The sequence below is a fragment of the Rhea pennata genome, chromosome 22 (assembly GCF_028389875.1).
Source record: "Rhea pennata isolate bPtePen1 chromosome 22, bPtePen1.pri, whole genome shotgun sequence".
Taxonomy (NCBI): Eukaryota; Metazoa; Chordata; class Aves; order Rheiformes; family Rheidae; genus Rhea; species Rhea pennata.
In genome coordinates, this window is record NC_084684.1 from 5,571,044 (window position 1) to 5,590,995 (window position 19,952).

The window sequence follows — 19,952 nt, forward strand, 5'->3', positions numbered from 1 at the left end:
GGCAGGGAAGGAACTACAACTCCCGGGGTGTCGCGGGAGGGAGCGGGCAGCGCGCCGCCTGAGGGCGGGGGGTACGAAAGGGAACCTGCCGCCGGCGCTGCTGGGGGGTTGTTTCCTCAGGTGAGGAGGCAGTGGGGGAGGCTGCGAGGGCGCGGGGCTGGCGGCGGGCCCGGGGCGCCGCCCTGCCGTGCGGGGAGCGGGAGGCGTCGCCGGGCAGGCGAGCCGAGCCGAGCCGAGCCGAGCCGAGGCGCAGCAGGCTCCTGCCCCGGCGCGGGCAGCAGCGGGCCTCGCTTGCCCCCGCGGCGCGGCGCCGCGCGAGGTAGGGCCGGCCCCGAGCGCCTGCCCGGCCGCGGGTGGCGGCGGCAGAAATCAGCGCTTCGAAGTGTATCGAGCGAGGCGGCGGCCCGCAGAAGGAGAGGGGGCTGCGGGGGAGGGCGCGTTCCTGGCGGAAAAAGCCCTGTCCCTCGAGCCGGGGGGGAGCGGGGCAGCGGGCGGCCGCGCAGGGCAAGGCTGGAGCCTCCCTCCTCCTCCTGTCTTCTGCCTAAGCTCTTCCAAGGCGATTTCGTTCCTTGCACATCTTAAGTGGTCTCTGCTGTGTTTTAAATGCTTTTATTTATTTATTTATTTTTGCCCTCCCCCCGCAAAGGCGCATTTGGAAACGAATCATCTCTTCCTCAAGGCCAAATAAAAGTTTTGGTACCTTTCCCACGCACACACCCTGATAAACTAAGTCAGTTCTTTGTACTTTGGTGATCTGGGACTTCTGGTGGTTGGTTTTCTTTTTTTGGTTAAACTTCAAAGAAACACGTACAACTGCAACACAGACTTCTGTTGCTGTATTGCCAGGAGGCAGATGAAACAGCCTGTGCTGCATTTCCAAAACGCTTTTCCCTGTAGTATATGGTACGCTGTTGGCAACCAAACTCTGTCAGTATTCATTTCTGCTCTCGGCTTTAAGACTGCAATGGCAGCTGTAATACTAGCAGGTGTTACAGCCAAATTTTAGTTGACTGAACAAGTGTACATGTTGGTGCTCACTGGTGTCTGCTGTAGGCACGTTCCAATTACATTACTGCTTTTTGAGGGAAACCTAGCTTAGAGCAAATATCTTAATTGTCTTGAATGGAAGGTGTGTCTTTGTAATTGTTGGTTGCTGGCCTGTTTTTAATCATTCTGTTGTGATGGTAGAGGGATTAGTTCTTATCTTGGCTTATGGTAAGAAAGCTGGAAAAACAAGTCCTGCTTCAGCTTTAATTTATAAAGGATTGTTCTAAGCACAACCTCCACCTATTCTGCTGTGCAGATTCAGCATGAAACATATGAGAATGAGTCAATGAGAAATTAGTAGTAGACCATGTATCATAAGCATTCAGTGTTGTCTAAGGAAAATGCAGTATTCTGCTGCTTGCCTCTGAGGGAGCTAGCTGATAAGTGAGATTTTAGGCCTTTACAAGTCTGTGGTTTGTGAAACTACATTTTGTCTCTTCTGGTACCACTGTTTGTCATGAGTAATTCAAGGCCACTTCAGAATTAAGAAACCCCTTGGCAGAATGAGGCTGATACCATTTCACTCTGATCTAAGTAGACTGTAAAACTACCACAGCAGCATTTCTTCTCAATGCCATCTTTTTCTCCCTACCTGAAAAAAAAATACCTTGCTCATCCAATGCTCCAGCAATGCTTCAAGCCAGTGGGATACTGACAGTGCCACAGAGATAATAGATATACAACTATAGATACGGAAAATGTAGACATAAAGATGAAATAAAGCACTTGTTTTCAGGAGTGGGGGAGAAAACTCTAGTGTTTAGCATTCATCATGAATTGTATGGGTGTTTTTTAAGGCAATGAGAAAAAATATCACATAGGGAAATCTTAATATATTTAACTTGTGTATTGTAGCACTAGTGAGTGATTGAGATTTGTTTCAAATGTGGAACTCTGGTGTGAAATCCCCTTTAAATTAAAATGTCTGTGTTCTCAAAACTGCTGGCGCCTACAGCATAAATACTTTCTAATTTGGGTCTGATTTGTGTATGACATTATTTTCCTAATCTGAAGAGAAAACACAGCCAAACATATATAACATAAAACATATTCTATGGGCAGCCATAGGTGTTTTTTTTAACTTATGAATTGTTTTTATGTGTTTCTTACCCTGATCAACTTACATACCTAATTTAAAAAATAAAACTTCAGCTACCTCATTCTGTGGCATGGCTTGCATTAGACTGTACTGAGTGTCTTGGAGGCTCTAGAGCTTTTCCTTTCTAAATTAAATCACGACAGAAAATATTGTTCAGTTTGGCAGTAAAAAGGCTATGATTGGCTTGTGGTTGGAAAGCGATAAAAAGAGTTGTGTTACTTCCATGTTTTTTAAGGGGAGGCCAATCAACAGTACAAATCCCTACTTGAAGGTGCTGTCTTGTTTGGCAGTCCTGCACTTGCTTTGTCCTTTGACTTAAAAGCCAAAAGCACTTTTCAACCTTGTTGAGCTGTGGCACATTCAAGCTTTAGGAACACTGCATATGTTTTCTTCTTGTTAGAAGTGTTTGGATGTTCTGTTCTGTCCGATAAGTTTCATGGGCATTACCCAAAATTAAAAAAACACATACGTAGTGTTACCTTCATGGTGTGAATTCATGCCTTTCTGTATCATTCAGAGAGATAATATTTTATATATTAGGTTATGGGTCTCTGATTTTTACTGTCTGAAAGACAGTTGAGCAGGATGTGATGAAGTGGTTCTGAGAGCTGGAGTAAATGTAAATCAAGTAAATGTAACATGTTTTAATATGTTTGGGAGTTTTAAGCAGTTTTTTCATCTCTGCTTTCATTTTGCAGTAAAAACTGATTCAAACAAAATATAATTTTTTAAAAATATTATTCATCTCTTTCACAGAAATAAGAAAAATACCAAGTCTCTGATAATTTGAGGACAGCTAGATCTTGTGTCCTGTTTCTACTGGAACAGCCGCAGGGTGTTCTGGTTTGTTACAATCGTTAGTGGCTGTGAACAAATATCTGTCCTCAAATGCAATGCTCTTGTTGATTAGTAACTTAATTTATTTCAGGAATGGCAAGGCAAACAATGTCGAGCTTATGGTGTATGGCTATTTCCATTTCACAAAGAGGAGGATTGGGAACTTTGGCAGTGGCTATTTTTACAAGTGTTTTATTTTTTAGCATGACTTATTCCTGAAAATAGATATTTTTCTAGATGACAAAAATGTACTTGTTTAAACAAATTGCTTTTTTGTCTGCCTTCTCCCAGTATTTACAGTTATTATAGTAATCAAGTATTGACAAAAATCTGCGCATAGTGTCCAAAGTGATGAAGTTATCCACAAATGATTTTATCAACTGTGACTCTTTTCCCCAGAGGAAGCCTTTCTCAGCCAAGAAGCAATATCTCATTTCGAAGATGGAGTGTAGAAAACTGATAGGTAATAAAGCAAACTATGAATGTATTTGTTTAAAATACATCCATCCATGTGCACATCTTTGAGATTTTGTTTTAATGTTAGGCTCTGCTGGACTGCCTTGACAAACCCTAAGATTTACTTAACTCTAAAAGTTACTAAGCCTTTACTGCAGTACAAAGGTGTAAAGAGAGAAATTCTACTGTGTTAAAAAGGTTAAATATGCAAATTAAAGTTGCACCCATGTAATTAATATACGATTATTTGTGACATTTATAGAAGTACTTCTGTACTAGGATATATGAGCGGAAAGCTGTCTGTCAAACTAGGTAAGTGCAATGCCCACATTTGCAATCACTTACTTGAGTTGTATGTAGCTTCTGTTCTGCTCAAATTTGCTCATGAAGAAAGTGGTGTTATCAAAGCTGTAAGCTAGGAGTTCTTGGCTTCCGGGGCTATGCACTGTTATTTCCTCTCATCTGCTGAGATGTTATCACCTTTTTATTAGAACAGATGTTTGCATTTGAGGAATCTTGTCACCCCATGCATTGCTGAAAAATAATGTCTTAATGCTTTTTAGTCAGTAATTTGTGAACCTAGTTGTAAATTAGAAGTGTGTCTTTCCATCCTTCTGTAAAATTTCCCAAAGCTAATTTTTCCCTCTGCTTCATGTCTGTACCATCACTTTCCAGCAGTTCTGTAAGCTGCTATAACCCATTTTTGTTTTCATGTGGGATGTGATGGCGGTGTCATTTCTGAAGCTAACTATCTCTTAGTGTCCGATTCTGGCGAATCCCTCTGTATGTTGGGGCTCCTTGCTGCTTACATTCCCTAATTCCTATAATCTGTGTTTCCAAGAGCAAGGCTAATGAGGCTATCTTGTTCTTTGTTGGCTAGTGTCATGTGCATAGTGCATTTGTACTAACTGCCAGCTTTTCATTTCAGCATAGGTGTGACTGTGGTTGTGTATGTGAATTGATGTATCATGGATGATCAATTTGATGCCAACAGACTTGACATCCATTGTTACATTTAAATCAAAAGATATCATGACAGTGCGAGCTTCTCCTTTTCTGCACAAATCTTCATTAACTGTAGAAATTACCTATAGCAGAAAGACTGGAGTCTGGTTTTCAGAATTTTTAGTCTTAGAGCTTTCAGTGGATAGCAGAAGGCAATAATAAGTTTCTCTGCCAAGATGAACTTATTTTGAAGTTGAGGCAACAAGATATGTGTAAGTGATTTCAAAAATTGAATAGAAATTAATTGTCGAAACTGTTCAATGATTGTTTTTCTTCAAATGAAAACTTACTGGGGGTTATGATAGTTATTTTACAGTAATTTAAAACTCCTCACTAGATTAAAAAGAAAGCAGTAACATTTCAGTTTATAAAAGTCACTGAAGGAGTTTTCCCATATAGTTTGCAGGCTTCCTTTGTAACCCTTTCCTCTTATTAAGCCTCAGTTAAAGGGTGTTGTCTGTTCCCATGTTTTACTTATAAAAGACTGTTTTTCTAAAGTTGTCAGGCTGCATGTAAAATAGTTGGAGAGAGAAAGTAGATGCAGCTTTCAGCAACATACTGACAAGGAGATGGGTAGATACTGTAGCACTGACACAGGAAGTGTCTGGACGATGCAGATCAGGAATGATATCAGGAATGTTTGGACTTTTATCCAAACAGTTTAATATAAGAACTGTGGGCTTTATTTGGTTTGTATGTGCAGTTATATGGGAAAAGTATGTGTGTTGGGGAGTGGATTTGAGATACGTAGGAGACTATACAAAGTACTCTGCTCCAGATTGAGAAGAACTGTTTTCAGATAATTGGGAAATATTGCTTATTAACAGGCTGACTTCATTAATGCTTCAGAACTGTGTTATGGGAAAAATAAATTGCAGTATTGTCTTTTCAAAGTGCTATGTGCTCTCTGTCCTGATACAAATCCATCGTAGTTCAGTGCTGCAGCCGAAGGAGTCTGTAACAGTGGAGAGGCTTATCAGCACTGGTGCCAGGCAGTAACTGTTATTGCAATCACATTGATTTTTAGATCCTGGGTGTGGAATAGTCTCTGCATCACCCTGTTTGGAACAGACTGATAAGGCTCGTTTCTTAGCAACCACAGTCTGCCATAGCCAGAAACCTGTCCCTCTGCAGCTGGAGGGAAAATTCTGAATGTCTCAAATTTGTACCTTTAACCAAGGTAAGTCATTCCCCTTTGGCATTTTTAATTAAAGGCCTTTGCATTCAAATAAAATGAATGTTTTGGCAGAAGTTTCTTAGCAAAGGGAAAGACTAATTCATCTGTCATTAATAAGACATCCTGATTTCTTTCCCTGTTCTTATTTAGACCTCTGTCATTCCTGGGCATGGAGGTGCCATATGTCCTTCTCTTAACTAAACTTGTAGCAGAAGTTGCCAGCAAATCTACTCAGACTTTGGTAGGTACTTCTTGCTTTGTGATGCTAGGTACTCTGAAAACCAAAGGATCAGATTTTTTTTCCCTTTGTAATTGCAGTTTAGAGAAGGCTTTATAATTCAAGGGAAATTAGTGTAGCCTGTATTTCCTATGAATATCAGTATTAAGTTTTCATTTTTCTCCAAGTATGATTTTCTTTTGAAGATTAATTCAATGGTCCAGGCAAATTTTGCCCCATATGTGAGGAAAGAGTGAGAGAAGATGCTCTCAGAAATGCTGTACAACTGCTGGTCATTAGCTGGATCATTTACAGAGGGAGAATTTGTTATGAGGGCTGCTTGCCTATTAAAGCATGGAATCCTTGCTCATGCCTGTAAGCTAGCACAGATGCAACTGGCAGAACTTCACGCTGGAAGGGGAATACCTTGATATGGAAAAAAACAGTTTTCAAGCTTCTTAGCAGTTAAACTACAAACAGTCCCAAACATGGATGCTAAAAGGTTAACTTTAGAAGTGACTGAAGAACTCTGAAGCCAGTACTGCCTCATGTAATAGAAAAAGATCAGAATATAAAACCCTGCTTCAAGGAGGGTTAAACCAACAAATTTTTTTTTTTTTTTTTTTTTAATGGGCTTACGTATGTTGTCTGTTGATCTTTGGTTCTTTACTGTAATCTGCCCTTTCTCCTCATGAAGCACTAACAGCATGAAGTCTGCCTAATAATTACAGTTTTGACTGTCACAACCGTTTCTTCTGATAGCTTTGCTTTTTGCCACCTCTAGATTTCATGGATTTGCTGATTAGCAGATAGTACTGGCTCTTACATGTTAGGTATATTTTCAAGTTATTTATTTGTTTGAATATAGGTCAGATCTTGTTACTTTTGAACAAAGATACTTCATCTCTTTTTAAGGCTGGCTTGACTTGCTGTCTGCTTTAGGGGAAGGTATCTGCAAAACTTAAAAAGGCGTAGGAGCTATATAGCTTATTTTTTTTGTACACATGCAGAAAGTGTATATGCCCAGGCCTATAGGAGTTTTAATAATATCTATCAAAAGAACCATAGAAATCCTAACAACCATCTACCTCTATGCTTATGTCACAACTTGCAGTATTTTGAAACTGGTTTTTACATAAACAAAAATTAAAATAAACTATCTGCTTTCAGGATGTGTAAAGTTTTTTTTATATATATATTGTTGAAGGAAAAAGCTTTTGTAGTTCTGCTGGATTGCTCTGCTTTATGTAGATGTTATCTTTGGTAGCAATATGGGTATTCAGTGCCAACTGTTTTTTCCAGTCTTTTTTCTAATAATATATCCTTCCTTTAAGTCGTTCTTTTTCTAAATTTCCCAGATCAGTGTGAATTGTTTTGACTACTGCTTAGTACTGGCATCCTAAAGTTGAAAGAGTTTATTGCTTTGTATGTAAATCCTACTGCAGTTTTAAAATACTTGTAATCTTCTAAAGATGTTTTGAAAAAGGAGATTTAAATACAAAAGAAAAAACTTTTGAAGACTTTTGAAGTGAAGAATGAATTCTGAGCAAAACTGTTAGGGCACTTGTGTGGTGCCATGGGAATGATAACTCCCCTCTAAACTGTGCCTCATTATGAAGAATTTAGCAAATATTTTCAAAAGCAATTTTTCAAGGCTTATTCTAAAGTCAGTATTAATGTATAGCTTCTTGTACATCTGTTATCAAAACCTCAATTTGAGCAGCAACTGACAGTCAAAATGGGCTTGATAGTGCATCTAGCCCATTTTCTTCTTGCAGTGTTGCTTAACATGAAAAAAAAAAGCTACTGCAGGTATTAGCTGTAGTTACAGCTTATTTCTCAACAATCTCTGTAGATTGTTACTGAATTATTTCAGTAAAGCCAAGAACTTTAGGAAATGTATTGTAATCTTTTTCTTAGATTTCAGAGACAGAATGTTGTGTGGATGTGTGGGATACAAACAGTTCCTGTCCAGTAACCAACCAGTGCAGTCCAGGTATAGTGTGTTACTGTTTAATGAAATTTCAATTGTTTTTGATAACTAGCACCAAAATATAGCATCCGATTATGTAGGGAGGGAAAAAATGCAATTAGTGCATGTGCATGTTGAAGACTTTATTCCTCTATATGCAGGTATTGCTGGTTATGACTCACAAGAAATTGTCCTTGCATGGGAAGCAGAATAAACTCTTATTACTAAGCTTGCTTTTTGTTTCTTGGGTTTTTTTTTTTTTTTTTGAACCTTTTTATTTAGTGTGCATTGGGGTTATGTAAGAGCTAGTGCATATAATAAGCATGGAAGGAAAAATGTAGAAAAGTATACCTAAAGGAGCAGTAAGAATAACTTCAGTGTTCTTTCATTAGCGCAGAATGCCTCATTCTTCCTTGTGTTGTTTAAAGTAGAGGGTTTTTCTTTCCCTAAATGGAGTTTAAAACTTTGGTCACTTTCTACTGATAGCATAAAAGAGTGATCTCTCTTTTTTTTTTAATGCAATCTTTTATTTTCTTTTAATCATATATTAAAAAACAAGGAAGCTGCTTCAGGCCCCACTTTAACAAGAGGATTAATGATTTAAAAATTGGGACCAGGTTCTTGATTCAGTAATTAACTTGTGAATTTTCTTCTTAAAAAAGCATTTTAAGTGTAATTTGTTAGCCTTGTTAACTTGTTTAACTATTGCTTTATTACTGCATTTATTTCTACTTCTACATGATCTTAGACATGGTATAAACAATTGTCTCTAAGGTATGAAATTGCATTTTGTTAAATCATACTGTAAAACGGTGATCTACCAAAATCTTTGGTGTCAGATAAGTGCTCTGGTGCTTCCTTTCTATTACCGTAGAAAGGCTTTGCCTTTATATTGAGCCTGTTTGTGTTAGATTAGATGTCAGATATAATTTTTGACTGTAGGCATCAAGTGTGCTGCTTTCCTCTCAGGAAAGTGTAACAGCAGAGTTGTTTTCAAATCAACACCTTACTAATTGTGTGCTTATGGAATAATTGAAACTAATTTGGCCCAAGACTCTAAAGAATTGGATTTTAGCCAGCACAGTAAGATTGTGTTTTGGGTTTTTTTTTTTTTTTTAACCTTAAAATTTAGGCTGTAATATGGTAGAGTGGGAATATCCTAATCTTCATGTTTTGAGTTTTACAACACACAAGCCTTAAGTGAAACCACCACGGCTTTATTGTATTAAATAAAGTTGTTACTGAAGACATATCATAACTTTTTTTCTTCTTCTTCTTTTTTTTTTTTTTTTTAATGTAGAGCTAGCAATATGTTCCTTTAAACATAAATTAAGAGATTTTGACTTTGAAGATACTGCCTAAGATGAAAGTTTAAACAGTTTCCAGCTTGCTCTGGTAATGTAGTTGATGCAAAACTCTTACTGTCTGTCACAGACTAGTTTAAACAGTCTTGGGTTTTTTTGAAGTGAAACAAATAGTATGATACTAGAGAATATCGAGGCATAGAAACAAGCTGCATTATGGTACCATTCATATTGTTAGTTTGTCAGCAATCACGTGATAGAGACCTCAGCATCTTTTTTCATCTAAGTGCGCTCTTTTCTAGTTCTTAGCATCTTTGTCCCTTCCTATTTCTGCTTTCATTACTATATATAACGGTGACATTAAATTCTATTTCAACAGTGTATGACCTCTGAAGATAAAAAGCAGAATTGTACTTCTTTTTTAGTATTATTGAGGGGTCTTGCAGTTTGTCACAAACTTCCTATTTTTCTTAAAACTAAAATATGTGAAATGGCAAATGGAGCTGTGTCTTCTGGGAGTTCTTTGCTTATAACTTTCTCCTTTTTTATCTCTTAAAAGGTTGCATCTTTTCTGGAATAAACACTTGGAAATGAGACCTTAACTTGTGTAGTGTGGTAGGAAGCAAGAGACATCTGTCATTGGTAGACCAAGCTGAGGGAATTTCTGTTACCTCTGCGTCTTTCTGAAGACCAGGAAATAACTCCAGGGCTTCTTTTGCTGTTTTCAGATTACTGTAACATCTTATTCTTATGCAGGTTGTTACAGGCGATGGAATGAGGATGGCAGTAGTAGCTGCATTAAATGCAAAAATGAAACCCTTCCTGTTGCACCTGTTTACAATCTGACTGATTGCAGAAATTGTAAGTCATTTACCGTTCCTTTTTTTTTGACAGGAGTCTTTTGGTATTGAGATCTCTCTTGCATACGTAGTCCAGCAAAGAACATTCAAGAAAGAATTAAATGTTTCAGAATCTTTTTTCCATCCCTACAAAATTTCAGCATTTTCTAGAGTCCTAATGTACTTTGGAAATTTTGAAATAGGTAATCAACAAAACCTATGGAAATTTTCAAGTTGAGCTGGCAGAAACTGTGTACAGTGCTGTGGAACCATTCCAGAAACTAGGAAGAGAAAAGAATTCGAAATCTTGTTATGTCTTAAGAGTATCTAATCTGCAAAAGCAAATGCAACATGAAAAAAGTAGCATAATTATGATGAATAGAAGTTCTCAAAATAAAAATGCAAAGTCCTAAAAATGAAAATGATTAAACTTGCATAGTAGGACCTGCATCAGACAAACACAATAAATGCAGTATTTCTTGAATGTTTTGATCTCTCATTTTTAGAAAAAGATGTTTGCCATGGGCATTTGCTAGAGACTTCTCCAGAGCACAAGTAGCTCATCATGTACTTGAGTTCCCTGAAAAATCTATATGGAGGAGGCCAGATTCATTTTGTTTGTATGATTTTTATTTGACAGTTAAGATACCTCTTTCACTTAAAATATTTATAAGCAAACAAATGTAAGAAACTTGATCTAAGTTTCAGAGAAATGTACTCGTCAATAGTTTTCTCTTTGGACAAATGATGATGATGTTTTCTTCCTTTTTTGAAATTCAAAATTCTCACGGGAGAAACCAGCATTCTTTTACAATTTCAAATTACTTAATAAAAGGCTATCAAATTTCTCAGATTTTCAATATATACACAGTTACGGTAAGGCGTTGCTTTAAAAATGTCTCTTTTTTTATTACAGCTGGTAGCAGAGGAATGAATTTCCAAATGAATATAAGCACTGTAACTCCCTTCATACAGAACATAGGTGAGTTAATGGAAATAGAAATATACATTAGATGCAGGCTTCGTGATTATCTGCTACATACTAACTCCTTCATGATGTGACATTTGGTGAAATGTTTTTTCCTGTAGCACAAATTTTACTCTAAAGGTAGCAGACATTTTTACTTGTTCTGCCTTGCTCTCAAATTGAATCTTTTTTGAGTCTTAGCATTGAATTTTGAGGTAACTGCATTTCTTTTACTGAATGATAATTTCATCCTGTATGATAATTTCATCCTGTTATACCAATCTTGAGGTGATTTCTGGTACCAATCAAGCCAGTTATTTCTTAAACCCCATGACTTGATTTTTGAACCTTATGCTGGAAGGATTTTGGTTTTTGGGGAGTGAGACAACATTACACACCTGTTACATGACTGAAAAACTTGATTAGCCTTTTTATAGATAGATAGTAATCACTGCTGACCAGTCACTTCTCTTAAATTTTTAATCTCTTAAAAATGTTTGACACAGATAAGAAAATATAAATTAAGACTATTCAGATAGCATCACTGCATACTTCAGCAAGAGATAGAATGCAAAATGAGGTGACTTAGACTGTGTTTAACATCAGTACCCTTGGAAAGGAAAGCTATAGAGCCAAGTAAATCTTGGGTACTACTGATCCCTTTCAAACATTTGTCTTGTTATCTGCATATACCTGATCTGAAGTATCTCTTGCTGTTAGACTGTGAATTTCTCAAGAAGAACTTGTCAGAGATATCTGTTGTTTCGGTTTGTCTGTAACAAAATTGTAAACATTTTCTGTTTCTTAAAATACTTGCTATTTGTGATCATAAAACAAACAAATTAAACTGCCATAATCTATATGGAGAGTTTGGGGCAGGGGAAGGGTGGTAGAGATGGAGGAGGACACCTTTTGCTAATGTCTGCCTTCTTGGGAGGTTTTTTGTATCAGTCACTTGTGGAAAACATAATACTGAGTGAACTGTACCGGTGGTTTAATGCCTGTTGATGAGTCCTGTCTTCAGGAGACTTCACTAAAGCAACAAAATAACAATTAATATTAATGATCAGTGCCTCCTGGCACTGGTTTTGAAAGTTATAAAAAAGAGAAGGATGGGTTAATTTTTTTTCCCCTCTTCAGAAAAGTCGAGACTAAGACTTTATTGACTTTGGGGGGAAGCCTGTCATATAATTAAATGACTATAAAAAGATCTTAGCAAGTGTTTCACTGAGGCCTTTGTGAGGACTTGGTGTATAAAAACAAATGTAGGTTTATTTTTTTTCTTTCTCATATAAAGATCAGGAAGTTGTTCTGTATCTTCTGTTTAACTATTCTATTAGAAGAGATTTCTAGTTGATCGTATTATTTTCTCTGATTTTTCACAGGAGGCCCGGAAGTGGCAGCCTCTCTTATTGTGGGAACATTTTTCATCAGTTTATTCTTGATTCTGTCTGTTGCTTCTTTCTTCTACCTCAAACGTGCCAATAAACTTCCTAACATTTTCTACAGAAGAAATAAAGGTAAAATACCTCTAAGTAATTGCCTATTTCATCCGTAAACTTTTGGCCTTTGCTCAGTTTCCTCGTTTAAAATCCTTTTAATTTCTTCAGGTCACTGTTCTAGCTTTATGTGGTTACTGCTGTCTCTTCCATTCATTCAAAGCAATGCAAACTAATGAAATACTTTTCACTGCTGTGTGTTCGTGGTGCTATGTTTTTATGATAGTGCAGAAGATATCTGTTCTCGGTCTAATTGTGCTTAGGTGCATATTACACTATCTCTGACTAACCCAACTAGTATTTTTCACTTCTTCTAAAGATTTCCTATAGTATTATGCATGGCATTGGGCTTCACTTCATATTAGCTATTTGCTTAAAAATAAGCAAAAAGCCCCAGTGCTTTTTACACACAACACATTTTAATAGAATTTAATAATACCTATTTATTTCAGTGTGCAAAATGCCAGATATTTATAAAGTCTTACAGAAAGAAGCTGTTGTTTATCCCTGGTTTAGAGAAAAGGAAAGTGTAGGACCAAAGGGCAATGGATTTATCATAGATGAATCAGCAGCAGGAGCAAGGAAGTGGTTTTTGAGGTTCCTCATTATTACATTATTCAGTCATTTGTGTTTGTCCTCTGTATGTATGAACTGCTGGGTCTTGAAGAAGCAACTGCCTGAATGTTTTATACAGTACATTCACTTTAGCTTTTCTTTTTATAACGAAATTTATTCTTTATTTCTGGCATTTTTGTAACTGAGAAATGAATCCACCTAAGTGAAATGGAATGAGTTGACTTATTCATGCCAAAGTGATTCCAGAAAAGCTAGGGGAAAAGCACCTGGGATGTACTTAGCTCAATATGTAAGACTTTATGTAGCCATCTGGCTTTTTCAGATTCTTCAGTTCCAATGGAGTTGTTGCAGGTGTCCTCATTATATTGGTCTGCCACTCCTGGGAGGTGGTGAGCAAAATATGTGACAGCTTATATCTCCATTTTGCCCAACATTTTGTACAAAAGTGAGGCTAATCTATGATTCCCTGTGTTGCCCCTCCTACATAGTTCCTTCAAAACCTTCACATGACAGTCTCTAGCATAGCATTTGCCATGTGAGAGCTCCTTCTGTTGACCAGAAAGCTGTATATTGGTTAGGTCTACTGAACAAATATATCTGTCCTCTTTTTCATTGATGTACCTTGCAAGACCAAGTCCAAGCTAGACTGTCACAATTCAAATTTAAAAGAGAAAAAGGACTGGGATAGGAGGAGCAATACAACTCTTCTACTGTGTGGCCAGGAATGTCATATCTAGTTGTAGTAATTTCATGGTATATAATTTTTCCATTGTCTGTGATGCTGCTTCCTGTAAAATTATACAACAGTAGATACCTGAAGTTTAAATTGCTCAGTGCCACAGTAACTGCTAGCATCCTAATAACTGCCAAATTGAAACCTCTAAGCTGCTTTTAAATGTGTTTTTAAGTAAACTTAGTTGGTACAAAACTCTCCTTAGATTTTTTTTTGTGCGTCAAGAACTATCATGCTGTCGCATCGTTAGACTGACAGGACACCAGACCTCTGCCGAGCCTTCAGTGATAATCATTTTGTACTTCTAGCTGACTTTGGTCCAGCAGCCTAAAACATTGAGATTCTTCTTCGCAGAAGAAGCATTAGAAACATTTATTTGGCTTATTGTTGTGTTAGCTCTCATTCTTTCTGGATCATGATTATGTGACCAATAAAGGCAGCTTGCAAGTTTTCGACAACTTAATCACTTTCTATTTGTACTGCCTGTTTCTGGTAGCTGGCTTTTTTCTCTATTGGAACTTCTTCATACTAAAGGGACAATGCTGTGGCTACCTCCTTAGAAAATTCTTGGAGACCTTGACAACCATTTATCTTTAGTATTGAAAAGAATCCCGCAGACAATGTATCCTCCTAATGGGAATTCTGAAATTCTGATCTGTTTTGGTGTTTTATTTTTTTCAATCCTTAACTTTGGTAGGGATATAAGATTCTATTTGTGACAAAACCTTTTTTTTTTTTTTATCAATAAAACTATTCTGTTGCACATACATTTTTAGAAAAGTAGCAGTTCGAGCCTTCCAAACTAATGATGGTTAGTCTCTTTCTCTCTCTTTCTTATAGCATCTGTTCTCCAGCCTAGTGAAACGGTAAGTAAAATCTATCCTTCTAATATGAATAAGCAATCATAAACTGCCAAGTAAACATTAACTTAAACTTTTAACAATTCAGGATGGAGGTGCCTAATCTGATGTATGAGAAACTGAATTAAAACTGTCTTGGGTTCTTTGTCCAAATTGAGAAAAACACAAGAAATGAATACTGACCATATAGATTCTCTTGAGCTACTTTCTGCAAGAAAGACTGTTTGCACACTAAAAATTGTTGGAACTGTAAAATGTTCCTGCCTTTTTTTTTTTTTTTTAATAAGAGACTGTGAAGTCAGAAAGTACATTGTTTGACTTAATCATTCATTCTTCTGTTATGCAGGCATCCATGATACCTCCCCCTGCTTCTTCAGGTGAGGAACTGTTCTTCGGGGCATATTGCTGCAAATATTTTCCGTGTTAGATTGTCTTTTTGGCATCTCATTATTGAAAACAGGAAAGCTATCTCAAAGTGGGTACGCTAACAATACACAGCAAGTCAAAATAATTACCTGTAAAACTTGATATAGAACTATGTAATCTCTTGAGGGTCAGAAGTCCAGTGAAATTGGTCCAGTTGATCTTCCCAATTGATGGGATTTATTGCTTTAATTAATGTAGAGCTACAGTACTAACTAAGTACTTTGTGTTAAAATGCATTGTTGACAGTTAGGATAGAGAAGTTTTACAAGCAGATGGAATATTTTTTTAAAGTGCTGGAAAATAAGTTAGTCAGGGAACTGTTTTCTGTATTGGACTCTTGATGATGCTAGGTTAGTTCATTTTCAGGCTTACTGATTTGAAGCATATCAAGTGTCTTGATGAAACAAATGACATACTGAGTGTTTTGAATATAACACTGTGTGGGTATGCGGTGTGTGGGCTGTTTGTAGGTTGGCTGTTTTTGGCAAGGTGGGTTTTAATAAGCATAAAAAAACTCATGCAGAAATTTATTTCTTGGAGAAAAATTGCTCTAATAAGCTTGGCTTAATTTTCCTCTCTAGACCTTTATAGTTTCTACATATGGATGTTACTGAGAAATACAAACTTTAGTCAACTGTTGTAGACTTTGACTTAGTAATATGAAAGCAAAAGCTTTCTTTTTGGTGTGCCTCTAAATTTGTGCTGCCTTTAGGAAGTAGTGTGTGCTGTTCTTATGTTGTTAATGTGTATGACTCTCCTAAAATATACTAAAAAGGGCAATAGAAAACATCTGGTCAGATCAAAGGCATTCTTTCAAGTGTCTCTGTTCAGGCAACAAAGTTTGAAAAAGAAATGGATGGTACAGGATATATTTCACAAATTAAAAAAAATTGTTTCATTTTATATTTATGCGTGAAAGTAATTTCGACTGGCTAGGGAAGTGCATGAATTTCTTCAGGATAGTACTCTAAGATACCTTGTCTGTAAGCTTGATCTATCTACTTTGAAGACAATGACAAAGCTTATGTTGACTTCAAAGTGAGACAGATCAAATCTGTTAAGAGGTGGGGAAATAATGACCTTTTAAACTCAGCAAAATATCTGGCCTCTTCTAATGTGTGCATAGGCCTTTTAAGTCTAGGTGGTAGAAATGAAATGTATTTTTTATTAAGAAAGTTTTCAACTTTTAAACATTATTTTACATGTATTCCAAATTTGGTCTAGACCTGGCTGTTAAACTAATAGGCAATACTGCTTGTGAAAAGCCGTATTTCTTTACCTGAATTTATGCAACTATAAAAAAAAAGAATTAGCTGTTTGGGGAGGGGTTCTTAGTAGAGCTGCAAATGGAAAGCTGTATGTTCTGTAAATACTTTAAAATAATGGAAATGACAGTACGTTGTGAACACGATATAGTAGGCCATTAGACACTTAAAAAGGTTGTTGGTAGACGTTTTCCTAATCTCAGCTACATTTAAGTGATATTTTTTTTTTTTATGATCCAGAATGATTCTGGCCACTGAGGAACTGTTGCTTGGCATATTGTATTATAAATTAATGATAAAGGCATGCTTATACAGCAGATGTTAATAATCTCTCTGTGCCAACCATTTCAGTTCGGAAGCCGCGATATGTCAGACGAGAACGGTCGATAGTGACATCTGCATCTTCTGCTATGATCTCTTCTGCAGAAACGAGGGTCAGCAATGTTTAGCCTTCATTCTTAACTGAAGACCTTTTAAGCATACACAGTGTCGAAGAGTTTTCTAAATCCACTGAAGTGCCAGGAAAACATCGCAAGCAGATGACCTAAATGCAAGCCAAATTACTGTGTCAAGGGGTTTGTGCCAAATATTAACAGAGAAATGAACTAATATAAAGATACTGATGACAGGCTACATCCAGTTCTGTGAACTGCTTTGGTGGGTTTGGAATGCACTGTTGCAGCTCTGTGGTTTCATTTGTCTCCTACAGATGCTGTGTTTGAAATCTGTACGGTATCTGCCTTTCTTTGGTACGCTTTCAGTTTTTGACAAGTTTTTCTTTCTATGTTGTGATATGTTCTCTGTCTCCAGAGCTGAATGTCTTGGTGCTGCAGACCAACACAAAATATTGGGATTACTCAAGGGTGTGGGCTTGTTTGAATGGCCCTCTTGTAAATGTTAACACTAAGTGCCACTGCTTTAGTGTTGTAGGAGAACATAACAATACTTAAAATGCAGTATTCTTTTGATGCAAAAACTGACGCCTCTTGGAGCATCTTCCTCAGCCTCTGACATTGGACAGTTGAAAAACAAGATCACCCAGATACTGTTGTTCTCATTGCTGCTGAAGACTGTGGTCAGTACGAATCTGATCTAAAATGCGTGAATTTGCTGGAAAGCTTTTACAATGGTTTCAGCTTGGTCTCTGGATTAAAAAGCCATTTGCTATGGCTTTGATAGGCTGCTATGTTATCCCTGCTATGCAAAGACGGTCTCCACTAGCTTGTTTCCCTCAATACAGTAGCTGAAGGGAAACCAAACTTCCTGGAGGGTAGCTGTGCATCCTTTAGACTTGTCAGTGACTATTGCGATGAATTGGAGAGATCAGGTGAATTCCTGCCAATAGGTTTTCTTTCATCAAGCTCTTCATTAACATGACTGACATCTGCAGGCCAGCACCTTGTGGCAGAGCTTTACGAGTATTGTCTTGTTGACAGTGCCAGTATAAATAGCTCCTAGTCTCAGATGGTTGACCTTGTTCATCTTATGCTAATTATGCAGTGCACTTGATCAGGAAATTGATGTACCTATAATTAATTTTTTTTTTGCCTATGTTACCTTTGAACCAGATTGTTTCCTGGTGCGGTTGACTGTGTTACCACATGAACACTTATATCATCACAGTGGGCACTTGTGGTATGGGCATGAGAGTGGGTGACTGGGAAATGAGTGAAAAACTTGAGGCTGCTAAATTGGTTGAAGTGTCACTCTCACCACACGTGAAATTATTCCTAAGCAGCTTGTGCATTCCTTCCTGCCTGTGTTGCTATTGCCTGTTTTGGTTTATCCCCTTACATTATGGTTCTGTACTCCTAAAATAAATGACTTTGTGGCTTTTCATTACAGGCCACTGACATGAACATAATGATCTCAAACTACAACAGTTGATTCCCTCTGTCAGAAAATGTGAACAAAGCTGTCTTGAGTTGATGTGATGCACATATGGAGAGTGCAAAGATCCAGATTGTCTTCCCCCTATGGTTAGAGGCTTGTTAAAAGCAGTAGGATCAGAATTGGTATGGGAGGGGATATGTTTTATCTTATTGAAGAGACCTGTTTTTATGCAAGCTTCAGTGCAGTTATAATTACTTATGTCTATCTCCTAAAAAGGAGAGAGATCTCTTGTAGCATCCCAACAAGCAATGGCAAAGACTAAGGATAAAGGACAAACCATGAAGAAGCAAGGTCTGCTGACTCAAAAAAAAAAACATGAATTGTGATATGGAAATATTACCTTTCTATGGCAATGGTAAAAGAAATTTTTGTTCTAGTGGACAAAACTAAGCACAACAGACAACTCCATTTGAGATGTTTCACATTTTGATATGAAATATGCTTATAATTCATATGTTCCCTGTTCAGGAGGCAGCAGTTTTGTCTTAGTCATTTTGATGTCTTTTTATGTCTATACTGCTGAGGTTTTCCCCAGGTAGAAATTTGTTTGGAAGCAATAAGTTTTTCCTGAACTTAGTTGCTGAATATTTTCCTAACCTTTAAGGAAAAGGAATAACTATGCAAATAATCTAATGCCAAGAAACTGCACCTTTTAAAGCAGGGAATTTCTGCTTGTGAATCTGTCAGTGATAGTGATACATCTTTGAATTATGTAGTTGCTAACTTTGAATTATGTAGTTGCTAACCTGTTCTTTCTGTCCATAAATTGTTGAAGGAGCACTCATGCCACTGTTGTACTGGGACTTAAATATCCCACACCACTGCTACATGTATGTATCTGTCTGAACCCTATCTGATCCTCAAGTGTGTATTGTTACTTAGTTCAGTGTCAAATGTCTTAATGCTCTAACTTCTTCTGTGCAGTCAAGTTTTTTCTGAATGCTAATGTCTTTCTCCCCCTGTTATTTCTCTTCTTTCTTTTTCCCCAACTGTTTTAAATGCAGCAGTTGTTTTGGGTTTTTTTTTTTTTGTTTGTTTGGTTGGTTTTTTGCATTTTAAGAACTGTTCAGCTTTCATTTTGCTATTTGACACAGTGAACTCCTGATCTGAACAGTTTCTGGTTCATTTGCACTGTTAATTTAAATACATAATGTGATGTTTTGGTTCTCACCCCCCTCCAAAATAATAGTAACATTAAAAAAAAAAAAAAAAAAAAAAAAAAAAAGCTTTAATGAGCCCTCAGCTTTGAGCTAAATAACGTAATTCCAACACAAAGGATTGATATGTAATGTATTTGTGTATTTTTAAATTATGCCAAAATAAACATCTTTTCTTTGAGCTTTTTTAACCACTGTGGAATTCATGCATGTGTTTCCTTTTCAAGCACAGAATGAAGCACCCAAACCAAATCACTGTTTCAGCATCTATGGTGCACTACCTCCGACAGAACTAAGTTTCAGAAAGAGTCTGCTGAGCACCCAGTTCTACAGTAAGCTATCCAGGCTGTAAAGCTTCCAGAACATCTTGTCATCTGCAGACTATCTCTTTACACCTTGAAGCAAAATGTTTGCAAACACGTATTTGTAATGATAAATAAGAGTGGTAGCAAAAGCCATACATAATGGCCTTACCTGTAGTGATGTAAGGTGACACGTTAGCAGAGAATGTAGCCTTGGAAGATGACTGAATTTTTACATCAATGTATGCTTAAATCTCATTCAAAGAAGATAGCAGGAGTAGCAAGTCTCAAAGAGAAGACTACTAAACAATGCTAAATATA

General features: G+C 37.1%; 1 protein-coding gene across 3 annotated transcripts; it reads left to right on the forward strand.

Annotated features, from left to right (window-relative positions):
* The first annotated feature begins 77 nt into the window (after positions 1-77).
* Positions 78-19,481, forward strand: C22H1orf159 (chromosome 22 C1orf159 homolog). Of its 3 annotated transcripts, none has more exons than XM_062593342.1 (10): positions 78-120; positions 5,472-5,624; positions 5,772-5,862; positions 7,759-7,834; positions 9,871-9,975; positions 10,870-10,935; positions 12,306-12,440; positions 14,569-14,594; positions 14,935-14,965; positions 16,631-19,481. In XM_062593342.1, the coding sequence occupies exons 3-10, from the start codon at positions 5,791-5,793 to the stop codon at positions 16,726-16,728; spliced, it is 609 nt and encodes a 202-aa protein (XP_062449326.1). In that variant the 5' UTR covers positions 78-120; positions 5,472-5,624; positions 5,772-5,790; the 3' UTR covers positions 16,729-19,481. The 3 variants fall into 3 exon arrangements, with proteins under 3 accessions (XP_062449326.1, XP_062449324.1, XP_062449325.1); XM_062593340.1 differs by lacking the exon at positions 78-120 and adding an exon at positions 3,380-3,446; XM_062593341.1 differs by lacking the exon at positions 78-120 and adding an exon at positions 3,675-3,751.
* The last annotated feature ends 471 nt before the right edge of the window (positions 19,482-19,952 follow it).